The sequence below is a fragment of the Pogona vitticeps genome, chromosome 4 (genome assembly GCF_051106095.1).
Source record: "Pogona vitticeps strain Pit_001003342236 chromosome 4, PviZW2.1, whole genome shotgun sequence".
Lineage (NCBI taxonomy): Eukaryota > Metazoa > Chordata > Lepidosauria > Squamata > Agamidae > Pogona > Pogona vitticeps.
Genome location: NC_135786.1, coordinates 143,123,020 through 143,146,473, shown reverse-complemented (window position 1 = coordinate 143,146,473; position 23,454 = coordinate 143,123,020). Strand labels below are relative to the sequence as shown.

The 23,454-nt window shown below is 39.7% G+C and overlaps 1 protein-coding gene across 5 annotated transcripts in view; it reads right to left on the bottom strand.

The window, feature by feature from the left end:
* Nucleotides 1-23,454, bottom strand: part of TRIO (trio Rho guanine nucleotide exchange factor) — a 269,555-nt gene that overhangs the window by 20,699 nt on the left and 225,402 nt on the right. For all 5 annotated transcript variants that reach the window (XM_020781274.3, XM_020781278.3, XM_072998502.2 and 2 more), the window contains exons 36-46: nucleotides 22,749-22,919; nucleotides 19,095-19,190; nucleotides 18,411-18,559; nucleotides 17,573-17,639; nucleotides 15,864-15,967; nucleotides 13,074-13,143; nucleotides 11,774-11,863; nucleotides 10,725-10,817; nucleotides 7,662-7,712; nucleotides 6,365-6,442; nucleotides 3,585-3,776 (exon numbers count right to left, since the gene is read on the bottom strand). In XM_020781274.3, the coding sequence (XP_020636933.3) occupies nucleotides 3,585-3,776; nucleotides 6,365-6,442; nucleotides 7,662-7,712; nucleotides 10,725-10,817; nucleotides 11,774-11,863; nucleotides 13,074-13,143; nucleotides 15,864-15,967; nucleotides 17,573-17,639; nucleotides 18,411-18,559; nucleotides 19,095-19,190; nucleotides 22,749-22,919 (1,161 nt within the window). The remainder of the gene's footprint in view (nucleotides 1-3,584; nucleotides 3,777-6,364; nucleotides 6,443-7,661; nucleotides 7,713-10,724; nucleotides 10,818-11,773; nucleotides 11,864-13,073; nucleotides 13,144-15,863; nucleotides 15,968-17,572; nucleotides 17,640-18,410; nucleotides 18,560-19,094; nucleotides 19,191-22,748; nucleotides 22,920-23,454) is intronic.

Sequence of the window (23,454 nt, the reverse complement as noted above, 5' to 3'; positions counted from 1 at the left end):
AATATGTTTTTTAAAACCACAGCTACATGGTTTTCAGAGATCTCATCACAATGGCTCTTTGTATATGTTTGTGGTTTCTTCCATGCATTCACAAACACACGATAGGATGGGTGCCTTGTCATCAAAGATTTTTCCCCTTCTTTTCAGGCATATTCTTGTACATACCAATACATTTTTCTGTACAACTAAGAACTGCTTCCAAATTGTGTGGAGAGCTATGCATGTGGTGTAAAGGTGCTGTACATGTACCTATGGATATATATATATGATGGGAGGTCAAAGTGTGCCTCTCAACCCAAATTAGAAGGACTGGCACAAAGGAGCAGAGTCGGTTCTTAATCTTCGTACCCAGCCTCATGTTACATTTAAAGTATTACAACATACTGATTGCATTTCTTATTGCCCTTCACTTCTCACACTGGTCTGGTGATTTATGCATCTCACTTGGTGCAGTCCAGAAGCCTTCAAGCCTTAAGTTGTGTGTCCCATTTCTTTTCTTAAGGCATTTATATTCCACCCTGTATTCTTATACCTTTAGGTGGATCTAATGTGTGCAACTCCAACCCCCCCTCAGAGTTTTGTCATGACTGGAACTACAGGGGCTGCAAAAAATTGCTGTGGGTGTATGTGCACCTTAGAGGGAACCTTGATCACAACGATAAAAACAATATAAAATAATTCTTTACAATTATTCAGAACAACATATGAAAAAATACATATATGAAAAACAACAGCCTCCAGTCTATTAAAGTCATGATCCAAAGACTTCATTAAATAATTATATTTTAACCTAGCATTGAAATGAGGGTAGTGCTGCCCCCAGGCAAGCCTCTAAAGCAGTGGTCCCCAACCTTTTCTAAACTGCGGACGAGTGGGGGTGTGTGTGTACATGCGCAAGGGCAGGGTGTGTTCACGGGTGGGCGTGACACACTCACTTGCATGCGTAGATGGGTGGGGCACACAGGGATGGGCAGGGCACCCGTGCGTGTGGGCTGTGTGCATGTGGGTGGGCATGTGTGGGGGCGTGCCTGCGGGATGGGTGGGAGATCTGTCTCTGCAGCCCAGTCCTGCCAAGGCGCAGCCCTGTTCTAAGGAGAACCCCTGCTCTAAGGGACATTCTACGACTCATGTGCCACAGCCAGGAAGGCCCTCACTCATTTTTATTTTATTTTATTTTATTTATTTATTTAATTTATATGCCGCCCACTCTACCCAAAGGTCTCTGGGCGGCTTACAACAATTAAAATTCAACACAATAAAATATAAAATGATTAAAATACGATTAAAATACAAATTAAAATTTAAATTGCCATCATCAAGACCCACAGTTAATGTTATTTCAATTAAAAGCCTTCTGGAACAGGAAGGTTTTGACCTGGCGCCGAAATATCATCAGTGTTGGCGCCAGGCGAATTTCAGTTGGGAGGGTGTTCCATAGTCTGGGGGCAGCTGCCGAGAAGGCCCTTTGTCTACAAGCCATCCCTCTTACCACCTTGAGGGATGGCTCTTTCAAAAGGGCCCCCTGGCTAGATCTTAACTGCCGGGTAGGCTCATATGGAAGGAGGCGGTCCTTCAGGTATCCAGGGCCCAAGCCGTTTAGGGCTTTATATGTCAAAACAAGCACTTTGAATTGGGCCCGGACAGCAACTGGTAACCAGTGTAAATTCTACAGAATCGGCATGATGTGCTCTCTGGCGGCCCCACCACTCAACAGCCGCGCAGCTCGATTCTGGACCAGTTGCAGTCGCCGGACCGTCTTCAAAGGCAGCCCCATGTAGAGCGCATTGCAATAATCAATACGAGATGTTACCAGTGCGTGTGTAACTGTCATGAGACTCCGCTCGTCCAGGTAGGGCCATAGCTGGTATAATTTCCGCAGCTGAAGGAAGGCGCCCCTGGCCACCGAGTCCACCTGAGCTTCCAAGGTTAGACTGGGGTCCAGGAGCACCCCCAGGCTGCAGACCCTGTCCCTAGGGGGAGTGTAACCCCATTCAGGACAGGGAAATGGCCCTCCAACCTGTCCGGCGAAGCACCCACTAACAGCACTTCCATCTTGTCTGGATTGAGTTTCAATTTATTAACCCTCATCCAGTCCATTATCAGGTCCAGACACGAGTTCAGCACAGAAACCACCTCACCTGGATTGGTGGAAAACGAGAGGTAGAGCTGAGTGTCGTCAGCATATTGCTGACTCCTCAGCCCAAACCTCCTGATGACCTCTCCCAGCGGTTTCATGTAGATGTTGAACAGCATGGGGGACAGTATTGAGCCCTGAGGAACCCCATGACATAACTGCCATGGGGCAGAGCAACTGTCCCCCAGCACCACCCTCTGGACACGGTCAGCCAGGAAGGAGCGGAACCACCGTAAAACGGTGCCCCCAACTCCCAACCCAGCTAGCCTATCCAGAAGGACACCATGGTCGATGGTGTCGAAAGCCGCTGAGAGGTCCAGGAGTATCAACAGGGTCACACTCCCCCTGTCTCTCTCCCGGCAAAGGTCATCATACAGGGCGACCAAGGCAGTCTCTGTACCAAAACCCGGCCTGAAACCCGATTGAAATGGATCCAGAAAATCCGTTTCATCCAGCAGCGCCTGGAGTTGCCCGGCCACAACCCGCTCCAACACTTTGCCCAAATAAGGGAGGTTCGCCACTGGTCGGTAGTTAACCACCAGCCTTGGGTCCAGGTTAGGCTTTTTAAGGAGTGGTCGAATCACCGCCTCTTTCAAGGCGGTAGGGACCACTCCCTCTCTCAAAGAGGTGTTCACGGCCTCCTGGACCCAAGTGCGAACCCCCCTGGCAGATCTTCCAATTAGCCAAGATGGGCAAGGGTCGAGCGGCGTGGTGGTAGAACGGACAGATGTCTTCATATAATGGATTGTTCTCCATGGTGCAATATGGAGGAGTCCCCTCTCCCCCTGAGGATCTTAGTTATCGGGCAGGTGTATATAAGGAGCTGTGTTTCCTCAAGTATTCAGTTCCCAAGGCACATATTAACAAGCTAAGTGGGGAGAATGGGGATGGAGCTCTTCATAGGCAAGATGTAGCTCTTGGACCATTTATTACCAACCATAAGCAAAAGGAATCATTTATCTGAAGTACCAATGGCTGAAATCATGGAACACAATAAAAAAAATTGAGAAAGAAACGCTGGAAGAGAAAAATCTTCAAATATATAGTTAAGAGGAGCTCAACTAGCTTCCCCCTTGGTGGTCAGGTTCACGTTCACTCACCTTTGGGAACCTTTCCTCACCAGCTTTTCCAGATTCAGAAGATGAATTTCAAAGGAAAAACAAAATATTTTTTAGAATGCCCTTTAAAGAGAATTTGATAATTCCTGGATGAGACCAGCTTTTCCCAGGATGGTGTTCTTCAGATATTTAGGACTACAACTCCTAAGCAACTCCAGTTAACATACAGTTGGTCAGGGATAATGGCAATAGCAGCTGAAAACACTGGGTGGGGACTGCCATTTGAACAATCTGGATTGGATATTAAAGTCAAAAGTATAAATACTAAATGCAGAACTTAGTGTAAATACTAAATGCAGAACTAAAAAAAAAGTCACACGTAAAACACTTACCTTGATACTGTTTTTAAACAAGAATCCTGGTGTTGAGAAGCCTTTCTTTTTATCTAGTGGTTCACTGAATATGACAATCTGCTCAAACAGGAAGACCCGCCTTTCCTTCAAACGTGGGTGGAGTCCAGTCTCCTGGTCTGCAACCATGAATGTATCTTGCAGCAAAAGCTTACCCTGTGCAACAATTTTACCCTTAAAAAGGTAAACAGTAAGTTAATTAAACCTTCCATCCTAACACATGAAACAAGCAGTCACTTTAATAAAGTAAAAGGTGACTAAGAGTGTTTATATTACACTTTTTATTTCACAAATTGGTGTTGATCATTGTTTAAACACAATTACATTGTAATTCAGCCCTCTACTAGTCTCCCCCCACCCCCTTGAAGCAAAAAGCAAGCATGAAAGTGTACAAGAAGCAAAAAAACAACAAACAACAAAACCCCACCCTCCCTGGGATCAAGACACATTTTGTAACATGCAGTTTCCTAGGGAGATTGGATATGATCTTTCTTCTGTATCAGTTCAATTATTGTGGTTAACCATAGAAATTATACAATACAAACCCATATGAAAAAAGTCTTACTGAATAATTTACCATGCTGAATGGAACAGTGTTAGGCCAATTAAGAAACACACAAACAAAGAACTCTGCAACCTTTTCAGTGACTATCAGGGTAGTGTTACCGTGTTTCCCCCCAAAAAGACAAGTGTCTTATATTAGTTTTTGCTCCAAAAATGCATTAGACCTTATTTTCAGGGGATGTTTTATTTTACAGTCATGTCATCATCTTCTGGTTGCTGCACAATGGTGGACGGTGGGAAGTCACTTAACTGGGGCTTATTTTTGGGGTAAGGCTTATATGAGAGGGTGCAGCTTTCCCAGAAAAAATTGAGCTAGAAAGCTATAAATTGCAAGTATTGGCCAATTTGTCTGTAGTCAATGGTGCAAAAATAAACTATCTGTGATTTTAACTTAGCTTTCATGTTAAGGTCCAAAGTGAGCATGGCAGCACCTCCAGAAAAATTCAGTGTGGAACAGCATAGGACCATAATAAAGTTCCTGTTTCTGCAAGGGAAACGTGCACAGCAGATCCATGATGAAATGTCACAAATTATGGGTGACAGAGGCCCTTCATATGCAACAGTTAAACATTGGGTTGTCAATTTTAAAACTGGCCATTTTGGTGTTGAAATTGAGAAACCCAGTGGAAGGCCTGCTTCTGTCTCTGTGCCTGCAAATGTGAAAGCCATCCATGACATGATCATGGAGGACCGCCGAATATCAGCCAAAAGCATTCCTAGATATATGAGAATATCACGTGAGAGAGTTGGTGCCATTAACCACAACAACTTGGAAATGAGAAAGCTGGCAGCAAAGTGGATCCCCAAACTTTTGACAACCGAACAAAAGAGGAAACGTGTGGAGTCATCGGTGGCTGTTTTGGAACATGTTGCAAGAAATGAGTCATATTTCCTGGGCAAACTGGTAACTGGTGATGAGACATGGATCAACTGTTATGATCCTGAGACAAAGGAACAGTCTAAGGAATGGAGGCAGAGTGGTTCCCCCAGGCCAAAGAAGTTCCGAGTGCAAAGGCCGGTGCAGAATCAAATGGCAACAGTTTTTTGGGATAAGAAGGGAGTTCTGCTGGTGGACTACCTCCAACAGGATTCAACCATCAATGCAAAATATTACTGTGCTTTATTACCAGCATCCTGAAAAATCATACTAGGGCTTATTTTCGGGTTAGGTCTTATTTTTGGGGAAACAGGGTAGTGAAACAGCAAGACCAACAGAACATATCACTCTACTGAGCAACTTAGCATGGAAATAATCAGTTCTTTTTTAATATCATGATAAAAAGTAATACTACAGGCATACATGCTTTATGGTCTCCGTATCCCGGCATAAGCAACACAGGCAATACAATTTAGTCTATATCTGGACATGTCACAATGAATAGCCTTATACCAATTCCTGCAAAGTTATAACTCATTTGGTTTCAGAACATAGCTCTTTACTTCTGCTTGATGTTCATGAACTTTATGTCATAGCAGAAACATCAACTGAGTCACTGTTACCTGGCACCACTGAGAATGGGGGCCTAGGCAAACCAAATTTATAAACCCCTGCTTGAACAGCTGCAATACATAGCATATATGGGCCAGACAAGACCAGGTACTCCAATGTGGTGAGGAAAAGAAGAAATCATAGCCAGGGCTGAATGCAGCCTGCAGGAGAGAGGAACACACTTTCAAGGCACATTCCTAGCCTTACATCCTAGGCTGGCATTTCACAACTGGTCCAGGATGCGTCTGGGACAGAGAAGAGAAGAAGCTACTTCTTTATAGTCTGCCCTCAACTTTTGACACCAGAAACTAGCTTTAGCTAAACTTCAGTGGGAATTCTGAAACAAATGAAAGTAATCAGGACATTGGGGGGAGGGGAAGAAAGAAAAAGTTATGTTTGCATACATGTGTATCCAGCTGAGAGGGGTTTTATCGAATTGCCATGCTCTGTTGTTTTAAAATGATTTTATATACCATTTTAATATAATACTTCTTTAATTCTTTTTAATATATTTGTACACTTACTGTTTTTAACTTTTAATTATTGTTTTTTTAATTATGTAAGCTGCTTTGGGTCCTTTTAAGGAGAAAAGCAGGATAAAAATATTTTACATAAATAAATCATAAATTTGTAACAAGATAACAGTAAATAAAACTTAACTGTCCACAAAGAATGAAGAAGGAGATAAACTCATAAAACAAGAACTTACATCAAATCCTTGTAAACGACCAACATTCATCATGTCGTTGCACCTTTTGGGGACTATACACATTACTTCTACGGCCCTCTGTAAAATCAAAGGAGAAAGATATTAAAAGAAGCAGTCCCACACTCACCTGTTATTCTCTGCAGATTATCTAAGCTGCCACTCCAGAAGATGGGTTATACAGCTTTCATGCCAATAGACTGCAATCTAGATATATAAAAAAATGGTCTGGAGACCATTTCCAAGAACACTATGCTCCTTCCTGCAGCCTCCCAAATGAACTAATCCAAAGCAACAAGCATGCTATGTTAACTGTTAGTTCCAGAACAAGTATAACTTGGAAAAACAAAAACAAGAGAAATACAGGGAAGAAAAGGAGCAGAGAAATTACAGACAGACTGTACCCTGTCCACATGATCCCAGGGTAATCACTGCTGGATCAATGGAACCAATGCAAAGAATAATTTTAAAGGCTCAACCTTTTCAAGTCAGAAATATAATGCTCAGAAAGACGCTATACTTTGAGAATGCTCCATGAATTAAGGACAAATCAAATGTTGTAGATAAGTAGGGATGGACTGGCATCCAGGAAATTCTGGGGCCACTCACAAATAAATGCATAATTTCCTGATGGTGCCAGGCATTATTCCAGGAAAGAAAATGTATTAAAGCTGTATTAGGGATTCATATTCTTCTTGAGGTCCCTGACCAGAACTGGTTTGTGTTGTTAGCTGGACATGCTAGGCCTATTCAAATGAAAAGGCCTCTCTTCTCGTTTTTCTTTTTTGCTTGGGCGAAGAACTTGAGAAGTCTGCTCCTTGTTTATCCTGAGTGAACATGCATGTCAGAGTACAGATTGGCTCTGCAGGCAGGAAGCCATGTTCAGCATCCTTAGGTTTCTGATTAATCGGTACAATCTTTATACCCTATGGAACACTACATATGATAGTTGCAGAGGAGGACCAAAAGACTGATCATGTATTGATGAGTCTGAGGCTCTTTTAACAGCTATTTTCCCTGGCATGGCTTTGTACCATCCATTTCAGTGGCAAAAAACGTTTTCAAAATAAGCAGGATATTCTAAAGGGGCTTTCAAAATTTGGTGGTGGTTTTGCCAGTATAATGGTCCACAGTAGGTCTTGGGGCATGGGGGCAACTGGTCCCTAGTTCTATAAGGTAACAGAATAGGAAAGAGCATTTAACTTTGCAGTGGCACACAAAGGATAAAAAGCATTACCACTGCTATACCAGTTGTTTTGATGTTGGTATAAAGTTTTCAAAAAGTAATATTTCTAAATACCTCTAATTCTGTCGTATCAAGATTAGCTTTTTTAGAGTACTTGAGGAAATCCTGCAGAGGAAACACAAGAACTATGAAAACAGTTATTCCAGTGAAAATAGACAAAACACTAAATTGGAATGTCACATTTTTTTTCAGAAATAGCTCACAATAATAAATCTGCATGTATCATTCCCCTATTAATCACTTCAAATGCCTGCTAAATAAATAGACAGAACTCTACAAGCAGTCAAAACTTTCACTTTTGACTTTTCTCTTTCTCTAACAATAGCATCCATTTTCAGCAAATTAAGATCTTCAGCATTACCTCTGATCTCATGTCCCTTCTCAGTTTACATTATTGCTTAAATGTGTCTTCATTATCTAAGGATTTCATTAAAACCTGTTCATAGTCTCTGTTCTATCCTACATTATTGCAATGGTTTACTCAATTTTCCACCTGCCTCTCAGCTTAAATCTAACACCTGCGATCCCATTCAATCACCCCTGCTATTTTTTGTACACACAGTGATTGTACAAGCTGCAACTTCTGCATGCAAAATTGGACAACTCAGTGTGACAGCCTCTGGTATTCAGAAATTTCCAACCACTGTAGAACCAAAATATGTGGAGAGACTCCACAGATACAGAAAACTCTCCCCTTTCCCATATTTTTATTGACTAGAAGTAGAGAATGACTGAAGAGGACTTAATGTAGATTCAACCCATTCTTCTGCTCAACAGTTTTTTTGAAATTTCTTCACACTTGGATCATATTACTCTTCTGCATATTTCCCTTTCTAATCTTCCTCCATTGAGTTTGAATGTGCCTCGGAACTTCCGATTTGACGCTGCGATGAGACAGCAGCAGGAGGATGGAGCTCCATCTCCTGGGCTGAATTCCAAACTGTTTGGGACCCCCCCCCCCAGGGGTTAAAACCACTTCGAAGAGGTGGTGAAATGGGGGAGAAGTCTGTTGATCACGGGGGGGGGGGAATGGCGGTTACCCACGTTTGATCCAGGAAACTCCCCAATCAACCAGCGGGCGGAAATAAGCAGCTGAATTAGCTTACTTGCAAGCCGTCAGCAGCCGGCAAAAGAAGACGCGATCAATCAGCCCATTTAATTATAGTCATTACCACTGGGTGAAATACAAAATTTTAACTACACTGCTCTATGACTATCCCCAGATGGAATAATTCCTTTAACAGACAAAAAGTGTCTCTTAGCCTCACCACTAAATTGAGCAGCAGTGGATCTGGAGAAGGGGAAAAAGATGCAAAGAGATGCGAAGAAAATAAATTGGACATTAATTAAAGGAATTAAAGGAAGCTTGGTATTACTTTGGCGTTAAACTTAAGAAATTTTCCTCTTAAAATTATTTTAGCCAAACAACGCCCGGAGTTAAACTGTTATGGCTATCTACAGTGTTGGCAAAAAGACCAGAACATAACTTTGAATAATCAAACTTGGAACTGCTTTTCCCCCCCTGAGAACTGACTAAAACATAAGACAATTAACTTTGGAAATTCTAATGCAAACATCGAGTGAACAGAGCTGTCAACTTATGTCAGAGACTGGATTCAAATCAACCCTAAAGGTGATCAATTTACAAAACTGGACTTATTGAAGCAATTATTGATGGAACTGGACTGACTGCTCTAAGCTATTGGACATCTTTTACTTGAAGTACAAGTACTTGGCATCTTGGGATATAATGCTACAGCAAGAGAAATTTTGGGATGAAACAAGATCTACCCTTCAAGCAATCTTAGAAATAGTGAGATCCCATAACGAAGAGGTGAAATCATTCAAGGAACAACTAAAGAAGGACTATATTCAACAGGAGACAGGGAATAATGAACAAGGAAATGTGAGGGTGGTGGATGATGTATTCCAACCAAAAGAAGGGCTGGAGGAAATTAGAGGGAAAAATTTAGGAGATTTAATTCTAACCCTGAAGCCAAGGAGCATTTTAGCTGTGTTAAGGGAAGATAAGGGGAGCAAAACCAGCAAACTTATTTAATTCCCCTTTTTAATATATAAGATATGGAGATAGAAATGGCTAAACACCTCAAAATTATATAGATTTGGAACCGGAATTCCTTTTATTAGGTATGTTTCTAGAGGATCTTGATCACACTGTATACTCTGAGAGCAGTATTATGACAGTAGCCAATATTGTATACTGAAACACACACATGAATGGTTTAAATGTTTAAAAAATGTCTAGATTTTGAAGAGAGAAGACACCAAGATCCCAAAAAAACCAAATAATTATAAGCAACACATGTAACACGATATTTAACAAGAACAAATTGAATGCAGATGGATTGAAAAAATAATAAAATGTGCCTCTTTACATCTCACCATAGATTTGCCCCTTCTTATCGATTTCTTCCTGTTTTTGTCGACCCTTGATATTTCCATTCAATCATGGATCTTCTCACTAACTTCTGCTCTTTAATGAAAGGAGATATTTCTCTTTCTCTTTCTGTGGTCTCAGTATGCATGGGATTCTACTTCCTTTTAGATTTTTAGCTAGCCTCTCCTTGTTCTCAGCTTAAAGACTAATGGGCCCAACTCCAACTGGTGAAACACCATGTGTAAGGCAACGGCAGAGCAGCTTTCCTCCTGTCGCCAAATCCTCTTTGCATATTCAGCTACACAGCTAGTTTTGCACTGGCATTTTCAATCACTGCAGAAAAATCAGATGCAGAGACTGCTAGAGGGGAAGAAAAACCTATGGATCCTGATGTGTTTTCTCTCTTGAACTGGTTAATTCCTTTCCTAGTCAGAATAGTTACTGTATCAGTTAAACATTTACTTTTTATTTTATTTTCCTTTCCTTTAATCTCAATAACTCCCCCACCTCCAAGTCACTTTTCCTTTTGTCTCAAGTTTATTAGATATTAAGCCTATCGGCATAAAGGGACTCGTTTATTCATATAAGCTTGAGAAACAGTAAATGCTGATGTGATGAAGAGATTTGTAAGCCATGTGGTACTTTTATGTTTTTTTAAATGGCCTCCAAATGCTCAAGGGTAATATAAACAGAAATAGGTATGTTCCAAAGTGTCTTACCTTTAGTAACAATTGGTACTTCATAATTCTTTGCACTGGTTTTATCAGCAAGTCTGTAAGCTGTAGTCTGTGACCCAAACGCTGCTTCAGGTCCTAGTTGTAGTAAAATAAAGTTCAGAGTGGATCCTACAGCTTTCTATTTTGAGAGAAAATATTTTCAAAGAGGCTAGCTTAGATTCCCACCCTCAGGTACTGTTCTGCTTCCAATTCCCTTCAAATCCCCTTTTCTCTACCCTTATACTTATCTCTGTTTTACTTTGAAACATCACACATTTTGGAAAGCATTTAGTTTTATTTTTTGCAAAGTTTATGCACAAAGAGCTCGTGTCTCCTCTGATATTGTACTATGCACACCTCAAAGGAAAAAACAAAATCCTTCCCCTTTCTACTTCTCTCTGGCCACTGGGCTAAAACTAATCTACCAATAATGCCTGATGTCCAGTCAGTACAAAAATATCTTGTATCCTTTCACAAGGAGGGCCCACAGCTGTCCTTCCTTCCTTTCTATGCGTTGAAGCTGAAAGAATGTGGATAGTTTTACCCATCGGATAATGTAGAATACACATTTTCCTGTCAGTTTTAAATATTTGTCTCCTCTAAACCTCGCTGTTCAATTGCCTCTGTCACTGAGCCTCTTTAGACTAAGATGTAAACTGGATGGTCTGAATCCAGGTTGCTATGACAACCTCATAAGATGTGCTTAAATGAGTTATCTGGTCTTCCAATGTCTCACAAGTATCGTTATGGGGAAATCACAAGAACCGATTCAATGCTGTATGTAATCCATTTCTCAATCAAAGTTTGAGGCACAGTGTTATCAAATACCAGTTAATGGAGGCTAGGAGCTTATTCATTTGGTAACAATAACCTACTTTCAATTTTAGCTCCAGAACCTAAGAGGTTCCCAATGTATGAGAGTCTGCAAAGAATGAGCAAGTATGGAAAACATTATTTCTCATATTCTTATCTCCTGCTAGAGACGTATAAGCAAGTAGATTGACAGGTGTGTCCTCACGGTATGCCATTTTGCCCACTCTTCTAGCACTCACCTCAAAGAATGTATCAATGTATTCTGAGACAATATGCTCAGACTTTGGTTTGTTCTGGCAGTAAACTATGTACATGTGCAATCTTCTCTCCTGGAATGGGGAAAAATAACAAAACTATTGCATTGCACAAAAAAATATAAAGCAAACTGCCTTATTATTAATCTAGAATACCCCCTGCCATCCCCACCCTACCCTAGTTTGTAGATGACAAAACAGAAGGATGGCTGGGTCTTAGATTAGTTTATGTAGAAAAGAGAAAGAGATGCATGCTAACTGCTTCAATTCTCTCCAGGTTCCTGGGGGGGCGGAATGTTTTTGCCTGTTGGCCCACATATAAAATTAGTAAGCATTGCAGAAATATAGCTATCAGATACCTGAGGGCCATAAAATTGTTTCCTTCAATTGCAGTATTACGTATATATTATTGGTCTTTCAGTTTTAGTATTCCAAATGCCTTAACACCCATCTGTTCAAAATGATTTTTAATTGATATGCCTCCTCAATAAGCTGCTGTAAAACAGTTACTTAGAAATGGATTTGAATTTAAACTGTTTAATATAGTGTGCTTTTACACTTATTGATTTTTATATTTTTGTTAATATTGTTATTTTTGCTGTACTTTTTATAGGCGGGGATCCTATTGGGACTTTAATCTACAGTAAATGAAATCACATAACTTTTGGTGGCAAACTGAAGCTAATTAAAAAGATACCAGCCACATGCCAGTCATATAACAGGCATATAACTGGCATCTCATCAATTAACTGTAGTTTTATGTTTCACTTACTATGGAGTAAAATCCCAACAGGATCCTGACCACTTAGTTCTTAGTTCTCATGACCACTTTTGACTTCCTCAGTGCCACTGTTTGCATAAAATGTCCACTGCACATTCTTCCAGGCTTCAAAATTGACTGGGCCAGGGGTTTCTACTTCTTTTAGCCTTCCTAACAGGTTGTTCCTGACCGAAGAGTTACTGTCAATACAACAATCTGACAGGAAGGCTTTCAATGAGAAAGAAGATTTTTTTCAGCTCCTGGAGCAAGTTTCGCCATCCTCTTCCTACCGCCACCATTCCCTGCCGCTCTGAAAGTAAGTGAAGCAAAGCAGGTTCATGCCAAAATAAAATTCATAGACATATATGATTAAAAAAGAGATAAAAATACTGTTAACCTATTTTAATCATGGAATGGAAAGTATGTGTGAGAACAGTTGCAAGAGCTGTTTGTATGTTGTCAGTTACCCACATCCAGGATCAAAATAGTTTCTGCACACACAATAAGGAAGATCCTCACACTTACGTGTTTAACAAAAAGTGATCCCAATTTTTCTGGATCCTCAAGGCACTTCTCTAATTCTCCTAAAAAGAAACTGAACAGAACAACAGCAATGAAATCATTTTACTTTTCTCTCATTTATTGTGACAGCATCTGCAACAGTCTGACTGCATTTACTTGGCAGAAGGTTAACATTTTCCAGACCACCTGGAACAAAAGTTATGGAAGATGGTTGGCTGAAGTCAACTTGTCATTCTGAAGCAGCCATAGCATGTTGTTCCCCAGTTGTGACCCACCCTACATTCTTAATATCACTAAAGAGAAATCTTGGGCACAGCTTTTAGCTTCTAGGCTGCTTCATCAGTTCTTTTCTGAAGGCTGCTGCCTCAAGCAATCACTTCATTTCTTTGGCTTAACGCCAACTGTTGGACCCAACTGGAGTCGACTCATTGAATCAATGGAAACTTGATGAGCCTACATTCATGTAAGTCCATGGGTCTACTCAAGTGGGGTTAACAACTAGATTTAGATCACAGTGTGTTTGGGCATTTCTGGGCTTATGGAATCAAAATATGGAAGAATTATTTCTTCCCTAGATAGTAAAACCAAGAACCAACAGCAATTTTATCTGTAATAGAAACCTTATCACGGATATTCTATACTCAGTACATCACAGAAATAAATTACTAGTACTAAGCATGATGCACAGACTTACACGTCAAGACACTCTTACTCATGTGTTTCAAAACCTGAGCAAAAGTGAAGAATTATTTCTAACCACCATGTCTAGAAAGAAATTCCAGCTTAGATGAATCATGTTACAAGAGTCTTCAATGAAACCTAAGAAACTGGATGTGAGCCAAGGTCTGTCTATTAAGAAGTAACCACTACTCATCCACAGGGACCTTAAACGGAGAAAGAGACAGATGGCCAGTTGAGACCTAACGACAATTATAATATAGTTCTTCCGCTCACAGATTCTACAGAGATGACTGAATGCCTTGTAAATGGTTTGCATCATCCACTAGACATTCTTATTTGCAGACATTCCAAATATAAGGCTCTTAGACATTTGAGGCAAGAGAAAAACACAGGATCTCATCTACAATGGACTTGTCCAGTCGTAAAACATAGGGACACAACACAACACTTCATAATGGCTTTTTGCTGAGCCCAAATATTTGAGCTGTAATCTGGAAATAAATCAAAGTACTCCATGTAATCAGGAAAAGCACTGCTATCCCACATCTGAGTATCTAGCCATGGCACCAAGCAGACCCAAAGGTTAAGAGGGTGATCTGGGTAAAATTGCATGCATTGTATGGATAATCAATGCAGCTGGTTAAAAGCAAGCTGCAGTTAAATCAACCTGGCACTAAACAATACTCTCTTACAGTTACATGTACATTGCACTGTAACTACCAGAAAGTCAAGGAAGCCTGTGCAGGTGCAGAGGAACCCAACTGGGTGAATCAGAAAGATCATGAAGAAGCACAAATAACATGCCCTTGGAGAGGCAGAAAAAATAGGTTTCTGCACACCAAGCCCAGTTCCAGAGATGCCAAAAAACTTGCCAGTCCTGTTCATAGCTAGCAATCCACAACCCAAAGGAAACTACATTCATATTTTAAGGGCACCATTTAATATTTGTATAAGCCTGTTGCCAGACAACCCATATCGTTATCTACCTAGACAAACACACTTTGACCCAGCATGAGCTAGCCACCATAGACAACTACATCAGATGTGCCACATCACCATAGTAAAAGTACATAGCACTTTATTGTTTAAGGCATGCTCTCCACTTCCAAAGCAAGAGAATCCAAGCAAAGGGTGATTTGTTACTGCTGTACATGATATCTGATAAGAGGCCATTTCTTCATTTCAGCCTTTTTCGTTTCAGAGAAAAAGTTTAAGTTCTTTCAAAAATGTGTGTGTGTGTTTGTGTGTGTGTGTGTGTGTGTGTGTGTGTGTGTGAGAGAGAGAGAGATGCAATGTCAAACTTTAACTATGTATTCATTTTTCTTGCAATCTGCACATGTTAATCATAGGGTATATTATGTCTATTCATTTTTTTCTTAAATGGCTGGATTCTTAATTTGAAAAATTCTAGAAAAAAGTAAGAATTAAAAAGTGGTGGTTTAGAAGAAAGGAACTGGAAGCCAGGACTGCAGATAATCTATTAGGTTTTCTGTTATTATAACAACACACCATCCACTTGAAATGCCTCAACTTTTTGACTTTATATTACATCTAATATAAATTACTGTAGCTTTCAGTGGCTGAAATTCAGTCATAAGTTCCAACGAGAGTAGGTCCATTGAATCAGTGTGACATACATAAATACTGACTCAACTAATCTCCATGGATTCAATCGATTTACTCTAGTTATGCCTTACTCCTTGATTTCAGGCAATGAGGGGCAGTTAGTGCAGTCTGATGATTGCAGAGAGGATATCCTAGAGCCAAATTTTTTTATATCTCTCCTTCTGAGGGTGGAGAGAGGGATCTGCACTAGGAAAGGGAAAACCAGCCTTGTAAATCTCCTTTAAGAGCCTGTGGAAATGTATGTCGCTTGTCCTTCTCCAGGGCTGGAACTCAAGAGGTTAGAAGCCACTCAAATAAGGTGCTTGCAATCAATGGGACTGAAACAACAGCAGTGAATCTTCAACCTGTAGAACCTTTACAAGTCCAGTTAACTTCTTTCCAGCAGAATATTTTATGCTGCTTGGACAGATTTTGCCCACTTCTTCAGCAGGTTACACATGTTTTAAAGCAGAAAGAAAATAAGTTAAAAATAAAAAACATACATACTCTCTGTGCCAGTCATATATTTGATTAATGTTGCCAAACACAATTTTGTCTTTCCCTTTCATGTCATCGGGAACACCATCTTCTTTCATAAGTGCCATGTAACCCTGGAACAAATTAACAATAAAAAAAAGAACCCTGTCAACTCTTCCTGGTGTATTTCACATTCCATACAGCTGAGTTCAGTCTTTATTCTACAAACTCTTCATGGCCCACTGATACGTTTTCAATTCATGGAAGTGAAATCTCCTAATGACATAATGTAGTGGAGTTAAATGATCCTGAGTAAGTACTCTCGTGGAACATACAAAGTCTTATGATGGATGAGTTTCTGTTCCATCTAGGTCAGTATTTTATATTAGAGAGGGGGGGGGGGGAGAGAATATATATATGCAATGTGGCATGGGTTGACTGAAAGGAGAGTATTGGCTCTGGGTGTATATGGATGTAGAGATGTGTGGATGTATTTATTTCCAGTAATGTGAGCAGCCAGTAGGCATTAGATGGGCCATCAGATATAGGCCAGTTCTCCACCCAGGGCCAATGCTCTCCTTTCAGTCCACCCATGCCATACTGCACGTCTGCCTTTAAAGCATAAAAATGAGTGGGGGGCTCAGAACCCAAAATTTTATGCAATGGTATTGCTGAAAAACACTACTGCTGAAATTTTGCTGCTTCACATGGTAAGCTAACACTAGGATAAGCCACTGTACTGGTGAGGAGTTGGTGAGTTAACTTTACTATAGATTCCATTTATATGAATAGGCGTACTCTAGTTGCAACTTACTTTACTGTAGTAAGTCACAAAAATGAATGTACAGTTTTTGTTTATGTGAAATATTCTAGACTGTAAGGCATACTTTAGATTCTTGGGGATTTTTTTTCCATATGCATGCTGCTCGGAGATTGGGAACGTTACTTTGAAGGACTATAACTTATACACTAGCCTTGTCCGTATGGCTTGTGCATGCTTTTTTCTCCTCCAGTAAAGAAACCAGGGAAGCCCTTATATGTTCAGAAACTGATGAATGCACTAAGCTTCATGATTACACTGTTTACATCAACATATACAGTCATGCAGCCGTTGGGAATCTAATATATTTACAAATAGTAGACTCACTGGACTCTAATAAGTCCTGTGATCCATCACTATTGCTCTTTCAGAAGTCATAAATTCCATATAACAGCAACAAGAGCAAACAAAATAGGTAGTAACCAAACAGCACTTGTTGGTGGAATAGACCACACTCGTCTGCTGATTGGTGTAGATGACTGGGGCCCACTACTCTAGCTGAATTCATTTTAAAAGAATAATCAGTTTTATACCTTTGATGCTTCTTTAATTGCTGTGTTGCCAAGAAGATGGTTCCTAAATCTGTTAACAAGCATGTTTATTAAAAGGTGTTTCAGCTGTCCTGTCTAAAAGAGATTAGGCAGCCAGCATTTCCCCCTGACATTCTTCATAAGGGTTCAGCTGAGCCAAGAAAGTTCTAAATATTCAGCAGTTTATTTTACACAGTATGCAGTGTTGATCTTATGTTGGAAGAAAACTGTAAATATTGCCAGGTTCTACAATTTACATCTTCAGTTGTCCCTAAGTAATGGACTCAGCAGCTAGTCAAATCTCCTTTCCAAAGGTACTCCACTTTGAATTATTGCTAGCAGCATCAGAAGTCGTTAAAATGCACTTATTTTAAAAGGATGAAGCATACCTCAACTACATAGCCAAGATCTCGTACATAATCTCTTTCTGTCTCCACCAATTCCTGGAGGACATAGCTGCAAAGTTACCAGAAGTAAAAAATGATTAAGGGAAATATTTAACTTTATAAATCAATCTTCCCCCAATACAGTGTCTCCCAGATGTGTTGGACAATAACTCTCACAACCCTAGCCTGCAACTGTCATCCAATTTAATACATGGAGGGTTCTGCTTGGGAAAGGACACTGTGAATAACCATGGTATATGTATGCAAATACAGAACAACTGAGAATTCTTAGGGCCATACATTTTAACTGGTCAATAAACTGAATCTTCAACTGATTAAAGACTACTCCAGTAAGAATATTTATTCACCATGAATTCTCTTACACTTTCCTAAATATCTCAAAGTAACATCTGCACTGAAGCTTTTAATAGAACTTAAGTTTCTGTTAATGTTATCAGTCAAAAAGTACAGGCTGATTAATTCTCTTCCCAACAAAGAAGCCAAACCCCACATACAGTACTTCCATTTCATCCAGGCTGTAGGTAAAGTATTTAGCTGGGGTTTAAATATTTTACGTAAATATGCTATTTTGCTAACTTTTTGAAAACAATGCAATCACACGAATGAAGGTGAACATGGTTGATAGGTAACAGTTCTGAAATTTAGCTAGGTTTTTGACAGTGGAGAGCTAAAGTAATCAAGCTGTAACTTCTTCCTCAAGAAAAATAAAAAGAAATTCATATTAGAATATAAATTGTACATATTAGAATATAAATTGTAAAAGAGGCCAGATACTCTTCTTAAGGAAATGAGAGGAAAAAAATTGGTAGGCTAATCTTACTGTCGTCTTTTTAAAGAACTGGACTTCCGTTCTTCCATCTCATCAATGGGTGATGAGGATGACAAAAGTGAGTTGTCTGAAGGATTGAATGAGGGGCTGCTGCTATCGCCCTGGTCTACCATCAGTGAACTTGGACGATCCTCCAGAGCCTAAGTATAATGTTGAGAAATAACATTTGGTCCCTCTAAATTACCCATTTTGCAAAATCAACAGGAACAGAACAGCATCTCAAGAATAATCCACTGTACTGCCATTAAAACATATGCTTATCTACATAAAGAACACACTTGCCACTTAATAATTTTTAATGTCAAACATCTTAAATCTCCATTGGTATATACAAAATTCATGGAGGACAGGTCTACTTGTCTCAATCGTGATGTGACTACCTCTATTTGAATACCAAACAGTGGAGATGCACTGTTGTATTTTAATGTTTAACCTTTCTAGAGGATTCTGGCTCATAAATGGGTTGAAAAAACAATGCTGGATTAAATAGATCTGTGATCTGATCTCCCATGGCTTATAAATTCCTTGAGCCACAAGCCAGGAAAGTTATTTTTTTTTTAGTACAACACCCATAATTCCCCATCATATTCTGGGAGTTACAATAATAATAAAGAAAACTGTCTTTGCCTATGTTGCTCTCAACATCCTAAGGAAATAAACAAAAAACAGGCTTACCATTTTACTCTTCACAAGTTCTTCTATTGCACTGACTAGTTCTGCTGCACTGGGAGTTTCTGAGCTGGTAGGACGTACCAATAACCGGGAGGATGTCTACAGAGTGGGGAAAGGGGAGAAAGACATTCACAGTATTAACTTGAGATTACACACACATTATAAATAATTGTTCACGAGGTACTTTGCTGATGAACCTTTCCCATTATTAAAAAAAATCCTCAATTTAACACCAAGGCAGTAAGATATTTTAATTAAACTCAAAAAATGTCAAAAATTCATTTTTATTATTTAGATGGAATCTCCATAAAGAAGGAAATATTGGATAACTCTCACCTTGTTCTTGCTGTAATGCCCATCAAAGCTACTACAGTAGATCAATATCTGATGTACTGACTTATCTAAAAATCTCTTTTCCCATCCCTCCCAAGTTCACAAAAAGATATGAAGCCACTGGGAAAAGAACCACAAAAAGGGAAACTGTGGAATAGACTAACACAACTAAACCAACAGCCAATTGATAGTTCTAAAAGGGAGCAGGGTTGTTTTGCTCACCATTCCTTGTGCCATCCATTTTCCCCAAAGGTAAGTGCAGAGTCTAGAAGATCTCTGGCCTCAAAAGCTACAAGGTACCAATTTATGGCTGCAACTGAGGATAAAAGGAGTTGACAGCGAAGGATTTTGGGAGAGGGTGGCAGCCACTGAATTTGGCTTTCAGTAATTAGCAAACATGCAAGCCTGTTTGCAGATTACATGTGTCATCATATAACTGGAAGCTGAACAAGGCACAATAATATGAACCTCACTTCATATTACAAAGACAGCACAGGCGTACATCATGCAACACAGGCTAAGTTGTTCTTTACCAATGGACGGACATGTTAAACCAACAGATACAATGCATCAGGACATGGAACTCTGTTCAACCTTATTTAGGGTAGCAGGAGATCGCCCCCATGAATTAAATAATAATATGCAAATTTTTGTGTGCTGTAACTGGCTTCAATGAGACAAAGACATAGGGAATGAGGGACGTGTGCAGAGCACGGAAGAAATTCTAAATGGAGAGGTAGGGAAATTGAGCCAAAGCGGAGACGGAACATAAATCAACATAATGCTAAAGAAAGAGGTTTTTAAAAAAAGAGAAACAAAGAAAAAAAACACAATTAGTTACATAATAATATAGCAGAGGTCTAAACATTTTTATTAAAAATAAGCAAAAAACAGAAGCTACAATTTAAAACAGAACTCATGAGGTATGCAATGGTGTAACCAAATAGAAGAACTGTAGATTGTGTAAATGTGTTCCAGCGACAAATGTGGTTATTTAGGGACACACACGGTTGAGTTCATGGCGGGACACAAATGGCAACTGAGCAAGTCAATGGGGAATGGAAAATTTAGGCAGGAATCAAGGTTCCTTCCTTTATTTTAAAAACAGTGCAACTGAATAAACTCTGCTTTTTGCAAAAGCCTGGGTAGGTAGCAGAGACCTGCAATGTGTGGGACTTGCAACCTCTTAGAAATCTAGGACTACCTCTCCTGCTCAGATGAACTTGTCAATCTGGCCAAACATGGGAACGAAAAACAAACAAATAAAAAAACTTTTAAATTATTATTTTCCTTTGCATACCCTCGTACATGGCGAGACTCTGGCTCATGCACCTCTGTCTCAATTCTCTCATCACAGAGTACAATGTGACTTCTGAATGAGAAGAGGCTGTATTTTATAAACCAATGCTTTCTCATTGTCTTGACCATTAAAACCACTGGACCAAAAATAGGGAATGTGTGACCCTTTAGGATGATGAACTACAAGTCTCATTAGCTCCATACAGCCCTGCCAGAAATTAAGGATAAGAGGAGCTGCAGTCTAACAACATCTGGAAGACCACTCATTATGTAAGGTGAGGAGAACTAGGGAAGTAAGAAAAGCACAAGAACCACTGATGTCCTCCTGAATCTTCCAGGCAGAGAGACAACAGAAAGAAGAAGCATCACTCTAAAAGCTGATGAAAGAATTTTCACTCCTTAGCCTTTGGTATGAATTATCACTTATCTCAGCCCCAAACAGCACAACTTGATTCATAGCATAAACACACAGGGCGTTTTGTGAACATACACCCAGAGCATTCGCAACTCAAAGAGAGGGAAGCTCTGCCTCAGATATTACTCTCTCTGTATACTGGAGCTCTTGCATCACGAGGATCTGGACCAAAATGTTTAATCTGAAAAATAAGCAAACTAAACTAAGGAGAGGAGGAATTTGAAGCATTGCTAGGAGGGGGGAGGGTCAATTTAGCTGTATGAATTTTTCACAGAAGTTTTTTTTTTTACCCCTCTACTACACACTTTGGAGTTAACTTTAGGAAATCTCCACTGCTATCCAGAATGTGGTTACCTTCCTAATAACGAAGAGCCCAACGGAGAACCACAAGGATGCTGAAGGAAACAAAAAGTGCTGGAAACAATTGCTTTACTGAGCATGATGGCTTATTATGAAGAAAGCATATTAGCCACAAGCTCACTTTTTAAGAAGGTTACAAAATAAACCCCAAGCACCCAACTGGAATAGTCTGTTCTTACTAAAAGCATACTTCCCTTTCATTTGGAAAATATTTTTCTGGTGCAGGGCTAAAGACTGAGATGAAGAGAAAAACAGGGCAGGGAATTGAATTCTGCTCTTTTCAAAAAGTCAGAAGATAAATTACTGTATTTTTTTACACCCACCGGCATAGATTACAGTGAAACAGATGCTTCCAAAAACGGAAATGATGTACCTTAAAGCAGCAGAGTATTAGGTGAGCTGTGAGATGCGAACAGCTAAGTCAAAAGCCTTATAATTTGAGATGAACAAAGGAGAACGGGTGGACAAATGATTTTTAAGAAGATGGATATACCTTCAGCATGCCACAGGGATGTATGACAGATGCAGGAAAGAAAACAGATAATTATGAAAATGTCCGTGAGGCCCAGGAAGGCGCACCTGGCTATTTCTCCCCTAATGTTCAGAAGGCTAGTGAAGAAAGGTCTTTTGGGTACTGAACTGAGGTTGATCTGCTCTCTGTCAATCAGGCTCTACAGTTTTACTTTCCTCTTTTATTGTTTTAAACCGGTTATCTTTATTTCAATGGGGTTTTAATAGCTGTATTCTGTTAGTTTCATTGCTTCACCTGTAACCCTAAAGCTGCTTTGGAGCCCCCATTAGGCAACAAACACAGGATAATTTTTTATAGAAACAAATACTACAGAGAAGCATTATGTGTTTCTGGAGATGTATGCATTTTTTTATATCTGTAAATATATGGTAAAAGTGCAACACATAGCAATTCTCCCTCTGATGGCTGTGAAGTCCACAGGCAATGCTTGCCTGGGTTAGAAGCCAAAGAGAGAGTGAAATGAGATTTCTAATACTTGAAGTCAGGGCTTCACATTCTTGTACTGCTGTGTGCCCCTCCTAAGACAAGAAAAAGAAGAATACATTTACCACCACCAACAAAATATATGATGTCTGGGTATGAATCATCTACATGATCCCCAGAATATTCATCTTGCACCCATACTTCTGTGCTATGTCCAGAATATCACTTTTGTTGACTTCTGCTACCACTCCCAGCATTTGGCATGGGAAGAAAGCTCTACCGACATGTCATTTACCTTGTCATCCTGTGAGTCTGGTTGGAGTAGACTATGTTGCTGGATTGCCATCGGAGGGGGAAGTGGCACAGCATCAGCCCCTTCCTCGCCTTCTTCCTCTCCACAACTCTGCATTCCTGACGAAGATGATTTGGAGAGAGTGCCACTGCTTAAGCCCTCATTTCGCCCTCTCTGCAAATTTAATAATAATAATAATAATAATAATAATAATAATAATAATAATAATAATAATAATAATAATAATAATAATAAGAAGAAGAAGAAGAAGAAGAAGAAGAAGAAGAAGAAGAAGAAGTATTTATATATTGTCAAAGTGTTTCATAAAAACTCTCTTAGAAATCCTTATATATCAGGCCTACAGTATAGCCCACTATTCCTGACACAGAAGTCAATCCCTTGGCTACTATGAAGAACTGGTTGCATAGCCCTTAGTAATACTATATACAACATACTTTTAAATAGTCAGATCAGATCTGAGAGCATTCTGTATGCCTCTGCGTTATTTTAACAGTTTTTGAGAACGTTTGGGAATTCAATCTTCTGGTGATTACCAGAAGACTTTTGAATTGTATTTTGGCAATTAAAGAAACACATTCCTATATGGTCAACCCAACAAAAGTGAAAAGACTGATGGGAAATGAGCATTTGAACAACAGTGTTACTATACACAACAGAACTACGAACTATGCAACAGAACTACTCATAT